This window comes from Lutjanus erythropterus, chromosome 3, assembly GCF_056507025.1.
Source record: "Lutjanus erythropterus isolate fLutEry1 chromosome 3, fLutEry1.hap2, whole genome shotgun sequence".
Lineage (NCBI taxonomy): Eukaryota > Metazoa > Chordata > Actinopteri > Lutjaniformes > Lutjanidae > Lutjanus > Lutjanus erythropterus.
Genome location: NC_139319.1, coordinates 36,647,918 through 36,664,931, shown reverse-complemented (window position 1 = coordinate 36,664,931; position 17,014 = coordinate 36,647,918). Strand labels below are relative to the sequence as shown.

General features: G+C 40.1%; 1 protein-coding gene across 1 annotated transcript; it reads right to left on the bottom strand.

Moving 5' to 3' along the window:
• Positions 1–11,669: 11,669 nt before the first annotated feature.
• On the bottom strand, positions 11,670–15,981 carry LOC146330448 (myeloid-associated differentiation marker-like protein 2). The gene is made up of 2 exons (XM_084713965.1): positions 14,481–15,981; positions 11,670–13,819 (listed from the first exon to the last, which is right to left on the bottom strand). The coding sequence occupies exons 1-2, from the start codon at positions 14,759–14,761 to the stop codon at positions 13,168–13,170; spliced, it is 933 nt and encodes a 310-aa protein (XP_084570091.1). The 5' UTR covers positions 14,762–15,981; the 3' UTR covers positions 11,670–13,167.
• Positions 15,982–17,014: the final 1,033 nt, after the last annotated feature.

Sequence of the window (17,014 nt, the reverse complement as noted above, 5' to 3'; positions counted from 1 at the left end):
GCCAACTAAAAATAACATGAAGCAGCAGACTTTATGTTCATGACCTAACATGAAAGGCCAAAGTTGAATTTTCATTTTACAGTACATGTAACACCTTACTACAAATAATTTACTGTATACATACACATGTATATCCTTTTTCTGGGTACTATAGTATTGTGTGGTGTTGATTTTTCACAGTAAGTTTTCACCTACTGTCTAAATCTAAATCTGTTCATCTAGACAAAACTGACACTCTGTTACAGTACAGTTAGCGGTCAGTGTCAACAGAAAAGTAGAAGAAAGAGCGATTTGTATATAATTAGTAACATTTCCAGTGTTGACTGCCATGGTGAAAAAACATCTGACCATTTTGATCAGCTTACTGACTCAATAACTACATTTAAGAGCTTAAATGAAATGTTCTGGTTGACTTCCAACCTTTTGCAGACATGAAACAGTCATGACGATTGCACTTACAGTTGACATCAGGGCTCTTCATGACATTATCAGAATTGTATTATGGCCAAGTGCAATATTCAAATTGCAAAATCCTGCATTTTGTTTTTGATAAAGGGAGAAAAGTTTTACAAAACAGCATCATAATGAAGTACTGTGGCACTGCAAAGATGCGCCCTGAGCTGTCTGGGTCTCCAGGGCCGATTTCACAGACAAGGCTTAGATTAATCCAGGAGTAGGCCTCAATCTGTGTGAGTTAAACCAGGACATTTAAGTAACTTTCATGAACATTACTTAAATTTGGCATTTGATTTGATTTATCATTTATGCTGTTTTATTTTTGTGGGTTAAAAAGTCTCTTTAAGAGGTGCCCTGGTAGCTCACTTTGTAGAGCGTGTGCCCCATGTAATGAGGTTGTAGTCCTTACTGCAGCAGTCCCAGTTAAACCCCAGCCTGCTGCTCTTTGCTGCATGTCGTCTCCTCGGTCTCTCCTGCTCTTCCTGTCAACTTTGCTGTCTAGTCCAATAAAAGCACAAGGCCAAAATCATCTAAAAATCACCTTTTTAAAAGTTACCTAAAAACCTCTGATTTAGATATTCCAAATAGTTGATGCTCCCTTTCTAACAGCAGTAGGCACAAGTTAAAGCTGCCTCTTTGAAGGATTAGTTAAACTTCAGTTAAGTCCCAAAGCAGCTCTAATCCTCCCTTTTGCAATCGATATAATTTAATCCAAAACAGACTTTAAGTTAACACTTTAAGGTAAAAGAGCTTAAATAGGCGTTTTAGTCCAGGCTTAAACCTTCTGTGAAACCAGCCCAAAGAATTTCAAAGAAAGATGAGTTATGGTCCTTTCAATGTTCGTTCATTTTATTTGATTATTATTAGTGCAGGTTTATTAATTGGCCCTTGGCCTCCTGTCAGTTTAATGTTTACATAAATTACATGATGTACAAATACGTTGTGGCAGTTGGCCACATTATGCGGGGATAAATGTCAAGAAATATTGTAATCTGCTTTTTTCTCTCACCTCCTCTACCCTGTCACCTGTCTGTCCTGACAGCCAATCATTTACCTGATTTTGCACTGCTGGTCCTGCGTTACTTCCTTTATTATGAGAGGGAAACACCAGTATAGTGTCTGATAGCAGCAGAAGACGAAGCACAGCCAAGTCAGTCCTCTGAAAAGTTCAAAGACCTCTAGGGACAGCTGATCAATAATCCCTCTCCACAGCACTGGGAGTTGGTGAGAGCCAAGTCTTCATTTGTCCCTTTTTGCCCCTTTTTGCCCCTTTTATTTTCTTATCTGAATCTCAGTTAAAATTGGCCTTATGAATCCTCTAGAAAACAGTGTTAAAACCTTCAGATGTGATTATATACTGTAGGTGCAGAGTTTGAGATACACCAGTAAATCATTGCCTCTGTTTTGTGATTTATTACTACAGACACTGTGTCACCTTTTTACATGCCAACAGAAAAATCTTCCACCAGAACGATTTGGGCATATGTTCAGTGTTCATTATTTTGAATGCAAATGCATTACGATTTGAAGATGACTCACCAGAAACACTTGAGGGTAAGAGAAGTGGCTTGTGATATTTGTGGGACCTGAATTTGAATGAAGGATTGTTATTCTAACAGGAGACTGCAGACCAGCGCTTCTTGCTCTCCCCTTAGAATCTGAAATAAAGCAGAATCAGATGGCATGTGCGCTAATGAGCCTCTGCATTCGAATACAGTTTGGCTGCCTATCCCCTGGTACTTAACCAATATGCATATTCTCAAAATTAGTCATGAACTTGGCCTGTAACTGTCAGTTTGATGCTAAAATCTCCCCTCTGCATATTTTAATGGGACTGACCCTCCTGTCTGTCTGCAATTCTCATGCCATACCATGAATGCCAGACTAAATTTACACTTCACAAGAGGTACTGTATGTCTTCTTTGAGGGACCTCGTTCCATTTATTTTCTCACAGTGCTATTGGAGAGGAATGCAAACTGAGGGATTACGTATGCTGCTGTCTATATATAAAGCAGAATGCATGGCACTCCAACAGCACCAGCTGTCACTGTACTCTTCCTCCTCAGTAGGCTGGGCAGTGATATAATCAGTAATAATCATCAGTTCGTTCTCTACAGGTGTGCATCACAACACCTTGAAAAAGTCATTTTTGTCATATTTTGGGTCGTCACCAGGATCTTTGAAATACTGCGAGGATTAGTCCAAAGTTACTTCATTATTTAAAGTAGCAATATATAACAACTGTTCGTCCAAAAATTAGTCCAAATAACGAGCTATAGCCATAGACGGTATTTTAAATAGGTTGAAGCAAGTTGTTCCCCCCGCCCCCCTCTTCTCCAGACTCGAGGAAGCTCAGTCAGGCTGCAGGAACACTGCTGGAGTGCAGGTTTGACAAATGAGTTTTGTCAAACTTCAGGCATCAGTTTGAACTCAAATTAGCATAAAATGGGGAAACAGTAACACAAGTTATGGACTAGAATAGAAGAATGGAGCTGTGGACTGGAATCACATGACTTGGGCTCGAGTTAGACTCAAGTCACAAATTTGATGACTTTTAGACTTACTGAATCTAGTCTGATTCACCAAATGTAGACTGTGTACTGTGTACAGGCCTGCCAACGGGCGCCTGTTTCAGGCAGCGTACGCCATATCAGCCATCTGCGTTTACAAAGTCCCTGTTGCTACGGGAAACAAGTTTCCTTGAAATTATGAGTTTTCTCAACTTCTCTTTTTACAATTTTCCTGGTGAAACCCTCATCTGTACTTTATTATATAAGGGGGAATCACCGATAGTAAGTAATATTGAGATTTATAGATTAAGTTACAGATTTTCTTCTCAGAACCTGCTTCTCAGAATCTTTTATGAATTGAACTTAACACTTCATTAGAAATGAAATGATTTTTGATGTTGTTGTTGTTAATAAATCCATGTCAAACTGTTGAACTGCATGTCTGAGTCTCACTTTTGGTCCAGTTTTTACTACACAGCTTCACAGAAAGGGTAATTCTAAATCACTGGCATACCCCTTTAATTTAATATTTTTATTATCTGGTATTTAATAATAGCAGCAACTCATCTCATCAGTAAAACCTTTTGAATTCCACAAAACAACAGTGAGGACACGACTTAATTGTCCTCAGCATTAGCTCTCACCCTGACTTGTCTCTTTTTTTTTAAACTCATAATTTGTCACATATCATCAGAAGAAGTTTTGAGGTGAAAATGTCAGATTGAGGTGTAAATTAGGGAACAATACTATAATTCATTCCCTTCTGATGTTACAAAGTGCAAAACAACAACAGCTGGAGTAGTGTCTGAGGGGGTGAGGCAGTGTCCCCCTTCCCCTTGTTGCGTCGGTTTGTGGAATAATTACCCCAAAACTGCTCTCCGAACCTAATCTCAAACAAGCTGAAAATTTCATTGACGTATCCCTGCAACTCTGCCTCTCAGTCACATACACATACACACACAAAGTCAATTTACCACTGCATGCTTCTGTGCTATCTATCACTCAGACTCGGCATGTGTGCTGAGGCGTGACAACACTCATTCGGTCTTTCTTTTTTTGACAAAACCCCGAGAGATTTATTAAAAATACCACAGTGCACAAATCTGTTTTTTTTTTTCTTTTCGCCACAGAGCAACAAGCGGATCTAGGTGAAGCGTTCACAACAATTTGTTGCTTGCAGTGATTAGGGCCCAGAGGTGTGAATATGTGTGTGTGTGTGCGAGAGAGTGCTTGACAATGTAAGAACAAGAGAGGAGGATTGAGAAAATGCAAGGGAGACAGACAGAGAAGTAGCTTTGTTGAGTGAGAGAAGATGTGAATATTTAATATCACAGACAGACAGAAAATCTTTCCCAAGTGTGCATACGTCTCCCTCCTGCAGTCTGAGACAAGAATGAGTGACAAGAATGAGTCAGAGACAAGAATGAACACAAATGAATACAAAAGAGACGGCAGCAGAGAAGTGAAGGCAGCCAGTGTAATGTCAGCTATCAATTTTATGTAAAACCCCCAAAACTAATAAAGGATTTCCCACAGCACATCACCAAATCTCACGGACAAATCAGAATGAAAATCCCAAAAGAACATGTGGAGACTGGAAAGCGTACAATACGGCATATTTCTGTTGGTCTTCTATCCTCAGTTTAGCGGGTTTTGGAGCGAGGATGAAATGATCTAATTAGATAAGTGAGATTTTCTTCTTTGTTCCTGAAGGTGTCAAGGCACACTGTAAACCCAAATAAGTTAACAGTTCTCAAAAGAACTGAGGCAATCAGTTGCCACAATTGTTTTTAGTTAATAAACTCAAAAGTAAGAGGTTATCAGAGCTTACATATTTAGTGTTACATTTAGTATTTGATTACAGTTAATCTTTTTTTTTTTAATTAGGCCAACTTAACTTAATTTCAAGTACACATTATTTCACATTCAGTAAAGTAAACTTCTAAACAAATAAAACTTCCATTTGTGACCCGGAATCTACGTGACTTGATACTGAATCAGATCCAGTATCCCCTATAATCTGAAAAAGGTATTGTAGGCTTCCAGGAAGTGGACCTGTTCAGCTGTTTAGGGAAATTTTTTACTACAAAATATTCTTAAAGTCTGGAGGTTAACTAGGAAAATAGAGGACCTGGAAAACACTACATCCCACCTGACACCCCTGTTTTCCAATCCAGATTTCCCCCCTGGTCTGGAATGGAAGTCTTTTTGCGTACAGTCTGATGAAGGCATTAAGACACCAGGAGACAACGTAGAAAATGTGTCAATTTTGACTTCTGATCAGCTTAAAGATACAGACAAGATCCCACACACCCATTATTTTAGGTATTTACAGTGACACACTATAGTATATCTAATCTCAAACGGTCTTGATATTGTGGTGCATCTCCCCTGATCTCCCCTTTAGAAAAAATATTTACCGATGGCGAGGACCAAACCAAATTAGTGGCATGATTTTATAGAACACTGTCTGGGAAAGTGAAAGAAAACACATCTAAATTTAAATCAGAATGAGAGACTGACTTTGGTGTTCAAATTGAGGATGAAGAGTGGGATGATATCTGGCTAAATCTGTCTAGTTGTTTTACCACTAACAGAGGAAAAAACTTAAATTTAAGATAAACCATAGACTACAGCCATACTGAATCCTTCTTTTCTGTGCTATAGGAGATGTTGAAGTGGGTGTCAGAGGGAACCTCCTCGCATCATCCAGTGAATGAGTGTAGTGTGTTAGTGTTCATGACGCTAGAAGCTCTCAGCTTTTATTTAAGAGAGGAACCTTTTCAGGTTTATAAAGTCTGGAGTCCTTATTCATAACTTACTTGGGTCCTGACTGTTTGGAAACAATAACTGCGGGGCTCTGTGGTCTCAGTGGATGTATTACTTTCAGTGTACTGTGTCCTGACTGTGTCTGTACATTCCTGCGTGTTTTTTTCTTGTTTGTTTTTTTTATTGTTATTTACTGTCATTGGCTTACTCATGTCTCAAATCTGTGTCTGACTGAAAACCTGTTGATGTGAAACAAACAAACAAAAAAAAAAGATCATGACAGATTACAATTAATTGATCTGAGCATTCAGTTTTACAGCGCGGCCAAAAGGTTGAGGAGGGCAAACCGTGGCCAGAGCAGAAAGTCTCAGGAGGACATTTGTTGATTGTGCCCTTTTTGTGTTGGTTCACTGGTGTGCACCATCATGGTGACTGAGCACTAAAAGGTTGCCAGGCTGGTTGCATCTGTACTTTGACCTTCTAGTGGAAATAAATGTGAAGGGGGCCTGTGTTTGTCAATTGAAAAAGAACAAACCTTGGACTAAAACAACACTGTAAATATACATGAAAATGGGGCATCATCTAAAAGTTAAGTTGAAGTTGTTGTTCTTGAGTATTTTTCCTTCAGTGGTTGAGTACAGAACAATACACATTTAATGAGTATAGATCAGTCATTTAACATCATATAATCAATTAAATGTAGTATGAAATTTAAGTTTGATGACCTTGTGAAGTAGCTTGGGATCATGGGAGCTGTTAACTTTTGAACAAAATCTACCTGACATGACTCAACTCATGTTCATGGACAAGGTAATATCAAAGTTTTATTTAGGTTCTCGTTCACTGACTTCACGACAGCCTTGTTTGAGTGAGCTAATAAATTGGATTCTGATGTTGAGTACATGTTGCTGCCATGATCAAATGGCGCAAATTAAAGCTTTTCTTTGTTTCCAGGCACCCAACAAAGCTCTGGAACCAATATTAGTTTTTTTTTCAATTTTGTTGAAAAGTTGTCATTTGGCTGATCGTGCTACCAAGCAGCCACACAGAAAACGCCAGATTTCCACAGAAAATACTTTTAAATGTGTGAACCACTGATCTTTGTTCTTAAATCATGTAAATCGTCTGCAGCTGGTTTATTGGAGGTTTCCAGAAACAGCTGAAAGAAAGTGATGGATACAGCCTTTGTTACTTACACCCCAAAGCTCTGGAACACAGTACCAATAGATGTAAGAGAAGCCAGCTCACTAAATAGAAAATTAAAAACTTATCTCTTCACTTTAGCCTTTAGCTTTGACTCTGCTCATACAGGCCTGAGACTTTTGCATGACCACGATGCTGCACTTCTTTTAAAATGTTGTATTTTCCTTGATCTAATGCATTCTATATACTCTATTTTTAACATTAATGTTATTAGTATTATTTCAATAGGTTTTATTTCACATGTTTTTTTATGCAATTTATTTTATCCTTATTTATATCTTTCTTTTACTAGTATTATCAAGTGGGTTTTATCTATGTGAAGCACTCTGTGTTCTGTTCCCATCGTATTTTTACATGAGGGTTTTATTTTTCATCTTATTTTACATGAATTATGGCATTATATTTCTGTTTTTATGTTCATTCTATGAACATAAAACTTTTTATGTGAAGCACTTGGTGCATGTAATATCTTTGTTGTAATGCTTTGGGCTGCATTGCTTCCATGAAAGGTGCTCTACAAATAAATCTTCTGAACTCGTCCTCATTAAGTAACATCACACTTGGGTTCATAATGAAAATCCACTACAAGCATTCACACATTTTCAGACTGTCTGACATATCCAACATATCCTATGTTTTACTATGTTTTCCTGCAAGTTATAGCAACTAGCAACTAGCTAGCAATGGCTAGGTGGAGACCCAGGACACACTGTTACCTTGATTAAATCATGGATTTCTGTGCATTTGAATATTTGTTGGAAACATTTGGAGCAATGTAAATGCACAACTCAACAAAATATATAACACATATCAACTGTTTTAATGCACAGATGTAACACATTAAAGCTTTAAAAGTCCAACCACAGGTCTGATGTTACATTGTGATTACTGTCAGCACCTCCGTAGCGAGCGCCGTTTCTCTTCTGTGTACAGTAGCTTCCTACAGGATGCTCAGCGAGGGGAGCTGGCATAGTTTCAAATCCTCTGGGACCAAAGATTTAGCCTTCAACAATGTTCCACACAACATTTGGCAAAACAAGAGCCAAGAGCTAGGGGCTGAAGCTGACATCAGCAACATGCGCCATCAGAGATTAGTCACGACAGCCAGCAGTCCCCAGTCCCTCCATGTCCCCCCGGCTGCAGAATCAGGAAAGGACGCTTATGATGGACACCTGTCGCAGCTCATCTCTGTCAGAAGAGTTCACACGCTGAAGGCTGTGTGTGTGTGTGTGTGTGTGTGTGTGTGTGGAAACACAGCTATGTTTAAGGCCGAGGCCCGCAGGGAGTGAGAAGTAAAATGAGTGCCCAACATGGAACAGCTGCTAAATGGAGCTCCGGAGAGGAGCAGGGAGTACACAGGGCTTAATGGAGCTACAGATCGCTCTGTGGCAACACTGTCTGTTGCTTTCAGTGGGCTCTGACATATTCCACTGATGTTTTATCCTACTTTGGAAATATTAGTCAGGGTAAGAGTGCAAGTGTATGGAGCGCTGCTTCCAGAGGGCCTGTCGTTAGAAATAATTCTGCAGGATTTATCGGAGGATGAAAATGCTTTCGAAAGCAACAAACAGCACACAGCATACTGTACGTGCCTGAGCAGCGGAGCAAGTGGAGCAGCTGCACACACACTGTTAGACTTGGGGGAGCCAACGTGGGGTTGCATCCCCGCTGCTGCATCTACGCTTTTTGGTCAAATAACTTTACTATTTTTGAACATTTGAGGCATTTTGGATCAAAAATCATTAACAATCATGATAAAATGAAACATGTTTACAGGAATCAGCAAAGACAGAGGTAGATATTTTAGTAATGGTCAAAAAAACTCCTCAAATTCTGTCACACACGCATGCACACACGGTAAACTGTCAATTAAAGTGTCATGAGCAGGTTTGGGAGGATTCATTTAAAAATGTCTTCTGATACAGTTACTGCCTGTGTTATTAAAGTAATGTAATGCAATCACAACATTAGAGCAATGTAACTTGATTACTTTCAGTTACTTTTGGATTACCTCAATATAAAATATGGTGAATTGGTGTTTTTTTTCTGCCAAATATAGTGTCTGCAACTATTTTCATCATCAAATAATTGATAATATTGAAAATTTGAAAATATTCACAAATAAGAAACTGAAATCTTGATTTTTTTTTTTTTTTTTTAAATTACTCAAAATGATTAAGGGATTACCAGAACAGATGCAGATTAATTTTATAGTAAATTACTAATAGATTGATCTTTGCAGCCCTAAGTGTTTTATGTTGGTTGTGAGGTTTATTAGTTTGTCCAGCTGTTCCTTCCTCTGTTGTGTGCAATTTATTGATTTATTGATTGATTTAAAGACAATTATTTCCACCCAGTGAAGTATTTTTTTTTACTAGAGGCCATGATAATGAATTGGTAAGTGTGTGTGCACATGGTGGTTTATCGCTTTTAAAATTGTAATCCTACTAATAATCTACATTTTTACTAAATGTATCTGTAATGTGATTACTTCTTTTTTTACCTGCTGCTGCAAAGGAATACAGTTACCTTTTTTCCAGATGATGTAATCCCATTACATGTAATCTGTGACTCCCCAAGCATGGTCATGAGTCAGTGGTTAATTTGGCCTGTATCCGATTCACCAACCAGCACTTATTTTAGTGAGAATTTTTAATTTTTGAAACCTTTCATTCACACTGTCCTCTTCAATTAAAATAGGGCAGCTAACCAACAGAGGCTGGTAGAGTTGAGGTAACAAAATGTAAAGTTTGTATGGAAATACAGTTAATAATGATGAATTATATTGATGCTGAACTGACAAGAAGACATATGATGCCTTTCATCTTGTGTTTCTAGAGTTATGTGTTTTTCCGAGCACGAAAGGAATTGTTAATATGTCAAATTTCTTAACTGGAGTTTGGTGTAATATTTTCCCCAGAGAGCACAGGGATCTCTAGTTAACTCAAGCAGGTAATATGTACATTTATTTTTTAACATTTTGTCATCACAGCAGGAAATATTTCTTGGCACTAATCTTGCACTCTCACTTTTATCTGTAACTTGATGCAAATGACACACAGTATATATATGTGTTGAACAACATAATGTTATTTATTGCTGCAAAAATCACCACCACTTTACATAAACCCCCTTAAAATCCAGTGTTCATCTGCTCTTTCTATCATGTTATTCATTTATATTTACTTGCTAATGTACAAAAATTGGCACAATGTCTGAAATAGCAAATCTCTAAGACACACAGTGACGTTTTCAGTGGTCTTAGATAGATTTGGACACAAGAGCGGCCAACTGGTGTTGGATTTGCTGCTGAGCACAGAGACAGTTTTGCTTTACGTATGTGGCACAGTGGCTTCTCGAGGACTTAATATAATACATCCATAGCACTCACAGATGTGACAGGGGAATACATTGATCCTGGATTAGAGAGATGAGATTCACTGAGGTGACCAAAGCAGAGAGGAGTGAAGGATGGAGAAGAGGAGGAGGGGGTGACTGGTATGATGTGTGACAGAGAAATGGAGTGAGGAGGGGAGGGTGAAAATCTGGAGAGAATGAGTTAGAAAGAGACGACATGAGAACAGGAGGAGGAGGACAAGGAGAGAGTGGTACGGCTGGATTGCAGCAGCCAGATGTCTTCTTCTGTTTTATTCTCGTGGAAGAATATAAAAGTGCTGACAGAGAGGAAGGCAGCCAGAGAGGCCTCCGTCTCTCCTTCTTCACCCACAAAGTGTGCACGGAACAAATTTATACTGTCTAGCAAAGGAAGGATTGAGGACTGGTCCGAGATTGAGTCTTTGGTGAATATCTGTTTAGTTATTCTCAAATTGAAAGACATATTTCTGCCTAGTGAGAGTCGGGACCTTAGTTTCAACCAATTGTTTGATGAGTGCTTTTGAATATAGCTCACTTTTAATATTATAGTTCATTTATAATGAGATGTTAGATGTAGTTCCCTTAATGCTTGCGTCACACAGCCTGTGCAAAGAGGTACAATGGAGGTACAACTTCTTTTTGAGAACTTAAAAAAGTTAAAGTATATAAGCTTATATTTGCCCCGTTGCCACTCTGTTGTGTTGTGATCAGTAGGAGTATTTATCTTTTAAATATATTTTTTTTAAATACAGGAATACAAAAAAATGTACCATACTGCAATATAATTAACTAGAGCAGAGCTTAGAAATGGTATATTAATGTGTTTATTAAATTATTACTTATAGCACCTACAGAATAGGACCTACTTCATGCCACCCCTGCATAAGTTGGTGCCCCACTTGGGCCACCCCAGTCAAAAAGCCTCTGACTGGTTCAAGTGATTGATATGACTGAGAAGAAAAGGGTGAGGGAGGAAAGCAAATACAAGACATATTAATATTTTAAACAAAACCCTGAATTAATCGTCTATCACTTTATGCAATCAATAGACCCCCACTGAAGATCATTTAAAAAACACATTTAAAGGTGAGTTGCATATTGACGTAGGATGTTGTAGCTGTAAACCACCTGAACAACACTTGTGCTTGTGTGGCACTGGGTTGTAGAATGACAAACTATTACACCCTCGGATTTAAAGGTCTATTTATTGGCAGAATATGGCAGAAATGGAATATAATATTCATAAGTGTGTTTTTATTATTGTATAATCACGAGGGAATAATAATAATAATAATAATAATAATAATAATAATAATAATAATAATAATAATAATAATAATAATAATAATAGAGTGCAGGTCTTCCTCCATGGAAGCCACCATGTTTCTACAGTGGCCAAGAACAGACAAATCAAACACTGACTCTAGAGAGGGACTTTTGGGTTTTTTGACACTTGGAATGCAAGCGTGATTATATCAGCTTTAAGTCTGGTATCAATGTTAGGAGACCTGCAGCTTATAGTCCTGTAAGTTTATTTGAGTGTAAAATCCCATAGTGTCTCAAAACCATCAAAAACCATCTAACCACACAAATCATTTGTGCAAATGTAAGTGAATTTGCTTTTTATCTGACCTGTTTGGGCACATTTTAGGTCAAAGGTACCATCTTCTGTGAAAATGTGCAAACATTCCTCGGTCACACTGACCATGTGTGTGTTTTCAGGCAGCAGGTCATATTAGCAGTGCTGTCAGATTAAACGGCCTCTACCTTTTTTTTTTTATCACAGACTGAAGGAAGCATTTCATGGAGAGGTTTTAAAGACACCAGCCTCTTATAAATGCTGTCTCACTGCTTCAACATGAGCGCAGACAACCCGTGTTTATTTTTGGCAGCCTGGGTAATGTGCGTCGATCTCTGGTGTGGGGTTTGCAGATGACAGGGATGCCATGGATGCCAATTCCAGATTTACTATTTATATTCAAGACTTTTATGTATTATTTGAGCAGAAATGCATTTAAGCGGAAATACAAGCAGCAAGTTAGTGTGTGTGTGTGTGTGACTTATGCCACAGGTCAAGAGTAGGAGGAGTGTCTTGGTTTATGAGGATTTGGCAGGACATACCAGTGGGCCCTGGGTGCTTGGCTGAGGCTGGCTGATGTCCCAAAATCTTTAAGAGGGCAGCAAGGGTAGGTTAAAGAGATGGGGTATCACCTCAGACGGGTGTGGCAGAGGGGCCGTAGTGGTAAAATTCCTTGTTCACATTCCACAGTGCTTTCACATTAAATATGGGGTGTTTGGGTGCCTCAGCAGCAGACCACATGCAGCACCAGTGATGTCCTGTGATCTCTGACTCACATCCACCTCTACCCCTCAATATTTTCTGTCTTTAAATATCAAAGAAATACACAAACAAAATCATAAACAGTGAAGGAAATGAATAACTTAAAGGAACGGTTCATCCCAAAATCAAAAATACATATACTTCCTCTGGCCTTTAGTGTTATTTATCCATCTAGATAGTTCAGGAGTAGAGATGTCTGCTTTCTCCTCAATATAATAGAACAGTGGCACAAAATCCATTTAAATAATTTAACATCAACATCTCTTTTCCACAATTATGACATGATTACTCAAGATAATCCACAGACCTTGTGGTGAGTGTTTTTTTGCCGCACCATAAATGCTATCTAGTTCCATTATATTCAAGAGAACGCAGACATCTCAGTGGCCGATATCTCCAAAACTCAGAAGCTCACACCAAAACAATCTAGATGGATAAATAGCACTAATAGAAATATATATTTTTAATTTTGGCTTTAACTGTTCCTTAAAACCTGTTGCTTCCATATGGTGCTACACTCGTGAGTTAGTGGGTCTATGTGAGGAGGTGAATCGTATCCTCTGGGAGTAGACCAGGTCGGCCACGTACAGTCCAAAGTTGACGAAGGAGAAAACCGCCACCACAACCTTGCTGTCCCATGGGCACCTGCCCTGAGGGCATGACGACGGCCTCCATGGTGAACCATATTTTGTGTCAAAGCAGAACACCGGCCACACCACTGATGCACTCAGGTAGAGCAGGACTTCCAGGAGGGTGCACACCACCACGAAGCGGTCAAAGGACATGCACCGCACAGCCTTGGTCCTCCCACAGACGGTCATCACGACCACCAGTGCAGTCAGAGCGAAGCAGAAAGCGTAGACCACAACGCAGTAGATAGTGGCGGCATAACGGGAGTAATCGCTCCTGTTGGCCAGAGCTCCGAAGATGATGCAGGCCACGAAGCCCTGAACGACTTTGAGGAGGCCAGAGACGGTGGCCATGTAGCCCACAACGGCCTGGCCCGGCCTGGCTCGACACAACGCCACCTCAGCCCCGTAGGCCACGGTACCCAGGATGGAGCAGACAGTCACAGCGATGCGGAAATTTCGGACATCACAGCCGGCATAAGGGCACTCAGATCGTACAAAGAAGAGTGGGTAGACCACAGAGGCTGTCACATACCTGCAGGAGAAGATGGACTGAATGTCACTCGGCTTGTGGTGCTTAAAGAACTAAAAAAAAAACATTGGAAAAAAATTAACAGCAGCGTCCCTTTCTAAAAAATATGACCTGGCTACTGAAAACAATACACAGACCTCACTATGAGCAGTTTCATGTAGGAACTACTTTCTTTCTGTGGTAGACTTTACCAGAACTTCTTTCTTTCCTACTAGGAAGAGTATAGTAGCCAATGTTGCTTTCACTGGATCATCACACCTAAACCATGCCTGCCAGGAGTTTGTCACAGGATAGGAAAAAATATAGGATAATAAACTTTTTAAATCTGACCTTCATGCTAAACTCAGCGTTCCTAAGTACATTTTCACTTATGATAAACATGTTGATTAGACAGATAATTAACAGTTGATTTTGGTCGGTGTCTGATGTGAACACAGATTTCAGATATATGCTGTAAAAGAGGTGTTGAGGGAAAAGATGAAAGTGAAAATGTAGCCTTCCCATCATTCTTTGGTACACCCTGAATGTACCCTGGATGTGTTTTTTTTTTCACATGATGGAAACAAAACATGTGGAAGCAGCAGCACCATTAGCCAGAAGTTGTGTTTGAACATCAGCATCGCTAACCCAACTGAGGAAAGTTACACCTGAACGTGTGACTTACATGAGTGTCGCGAAGGCAGCACACGTGACCGTGAGGTTGTCCCAGGATACGGGCAGGCAGCTGTGGAGACGAGTAGCATCCAGGAAAAACACTACAACTGTCATGGCGAAGCAGAAGCACCACGCTGCCATACAGAACACCCCCTGTGAACCGCTGAAGCCGGCACTGTGGGTCACCATGGCAATCACAGCACAGCCCATAGCTAACTGGCAGAGGCGGGCAGCACCCAGAGGTGAGCAGAGGGCCCTCTTGTTAAGGTATGGACCACCGTGTGGATCCATGACAGCAAGATCCTCAAGAGGTGAAGCCTTCAGGACTTCAGAGAGATTGTGGATGTCCAGTAGCTGCACAACAGAGGATGATGTGGAGTTTAAAGTCTGAACAAATCAAAGTTTTTTAAGTTTTACCTCAAGTCCAAAATAGTGCCAACAAAAATAAGATCCAAGAAGTGTCCTGGTGCAAAAGATGTAATTTTGACACCCGGAGATCAAGTTGTGCCTGAAGTCTTTCTCATTCCGGCATCTTGACAATGTCTATCAAAGAAAAGCAACATATATCAGGTTCAGACTTATCACTGTGTGCTGGTACCTCGCCCCTCTCATGAAGCAGTCTCTCTCTCTGTGCCCTCTTCATGCACTTCCACTTTTCACCCCTTCAGATCAAGTCACAGCACTGTTATGAGGCTGGAAAGCACCGCTGCCTGCACAGTCAGAGCTCTTTCAAAGACAAACCAACGTTTCTGCTTTTCTGCACAAACATTGCTGAAACCTCCAGTGTCCTTGATAAACACGCGTCAGACTATCCGGACGCTCAGGTGTGTTAAGGTGCTAATGTCACCTTGTGGGGGGGTTTTGGGTGCATTATTCTGTCACCTCTCCCCTCTTTCTGCTGTGCTTACAGACTTGCTGGGGACTTTCTGAAACTCTATTTCTGTGTTGATGAATCAGAGCATTTCACAGACGTAACGTATGAAATCTCTCTTTGAGATCTTCTGGAAGAGCTCAGCCTGGCACACACACTCACCTTTCTGCTGAGATCACACTGAGTCATCAATCACAAATACATAGACTCAGCGCTGTGCACCCTGCAAAGCCAGAAAGATGGGTTGAAAGTCCACCTGGCTGCACTTATGTTTTGATAGAGTAGGCTATTCCTTCTATTATGAGATACTGTAAATCCAGGATGTTTATCCAGCAATCGTCAGTCGAGTCAAGTCCTCTGGGAACTAGAAGCCACAGCAGAACCTGGTCAAGTCCAAGCATTCAGCTGAAATGGTCCGGTCCAGACGCAGAATCCTTTGCTGAAACCTTCTCGGACCAGTCATCAAGATATGTTCGTTTTGTTGTCTGTTGCCGTACGCGTTTACAGTGTGAGTCCATGTGGCCACATGAGTCAAAGACACCATCAGCTCTCCTCAAATGTCAGCTCTCATCTTCTCATGTTCTCTCTGTCACACACTCCTCTCACACTTTCTCCTTCCTCACTGTCCCTCGCTGTGCTGCGAGGAGGGGGTCAGTCCAACCAGAATGGAAGTTATGTAGGGTTGGGCCATCACCACATGAGTGTGTACATGTGGTTGGGCGTGGAGTCGGGGCATGCAGACACATTACACACCCTGTGGAATGAGGTGAAATAACTGACCCCTAAGCTGACAAGACGTGTACAGATCAGGAACAGTATGATAATCAGCTGACATTTATCAAATCATATAGCTGGGAGTGTTGAAGTGACCAGAGAGAGAGAACATCTGAGCAGTGAAAACTCTGTATAGAAAGGTTGTTAGGTCCTTAAATCACACTTTATCTTATTGTATATATATTCATCTTTTCTCAGCCTTTTCCTCTACTTGCATAACTTCTGTAACATTACCTTTGCCTACAAACTTAGCTTGATAAAGTGTTAATAGTATTTACCATTTGTTTGGTATGTAGTGTTTCTGAGCATTTTGATATTCACCTCAATGTCTTAGATAACTGTTAGCAATGTTAGCTAGTTAGCGAACATCGTCGTCTTCATACAAACCTGACAGAAACAATTTAAACCACCGAAAATGTCTTTTCTTATGTTTCCACTGCTCCATAAATCAAAACAAATGGTTTGATCAAAATGAAGCCTTTATCCACCATGTCAGAAGTGAAAACGTCAACATGAGAAGAGCAAGGTCAGACATCAGAAAAGCAGCGAGGAGAAACAGCATGTAAAGCCAAAATATTCTCACAGCTAACGCAGTGAATCGAAAGGTTTATGTATTTTGACCAAACACAAGTTGGTGATTGTTGGAACAATAGAAAGATGAGCCAAGATGGTTTTGGTGAGTTTAATTTTGTTTCTGTTTGAATGAAGAGTGCAGCTGGTGAAAGGAGCCCGCAGTGTAATGTTTATCCTTATGGACACCGTCAGTCCATCCACAGCCTCAGATTTGTATTACATGTGTCTGAAAACATTATGGCCCAAGATGTGTTTTGTTTGTCAAACTTTCAGGGAACATTCCTTCATTCTGGGAACATTTAGGAGAACATTACCATAGGATGTTC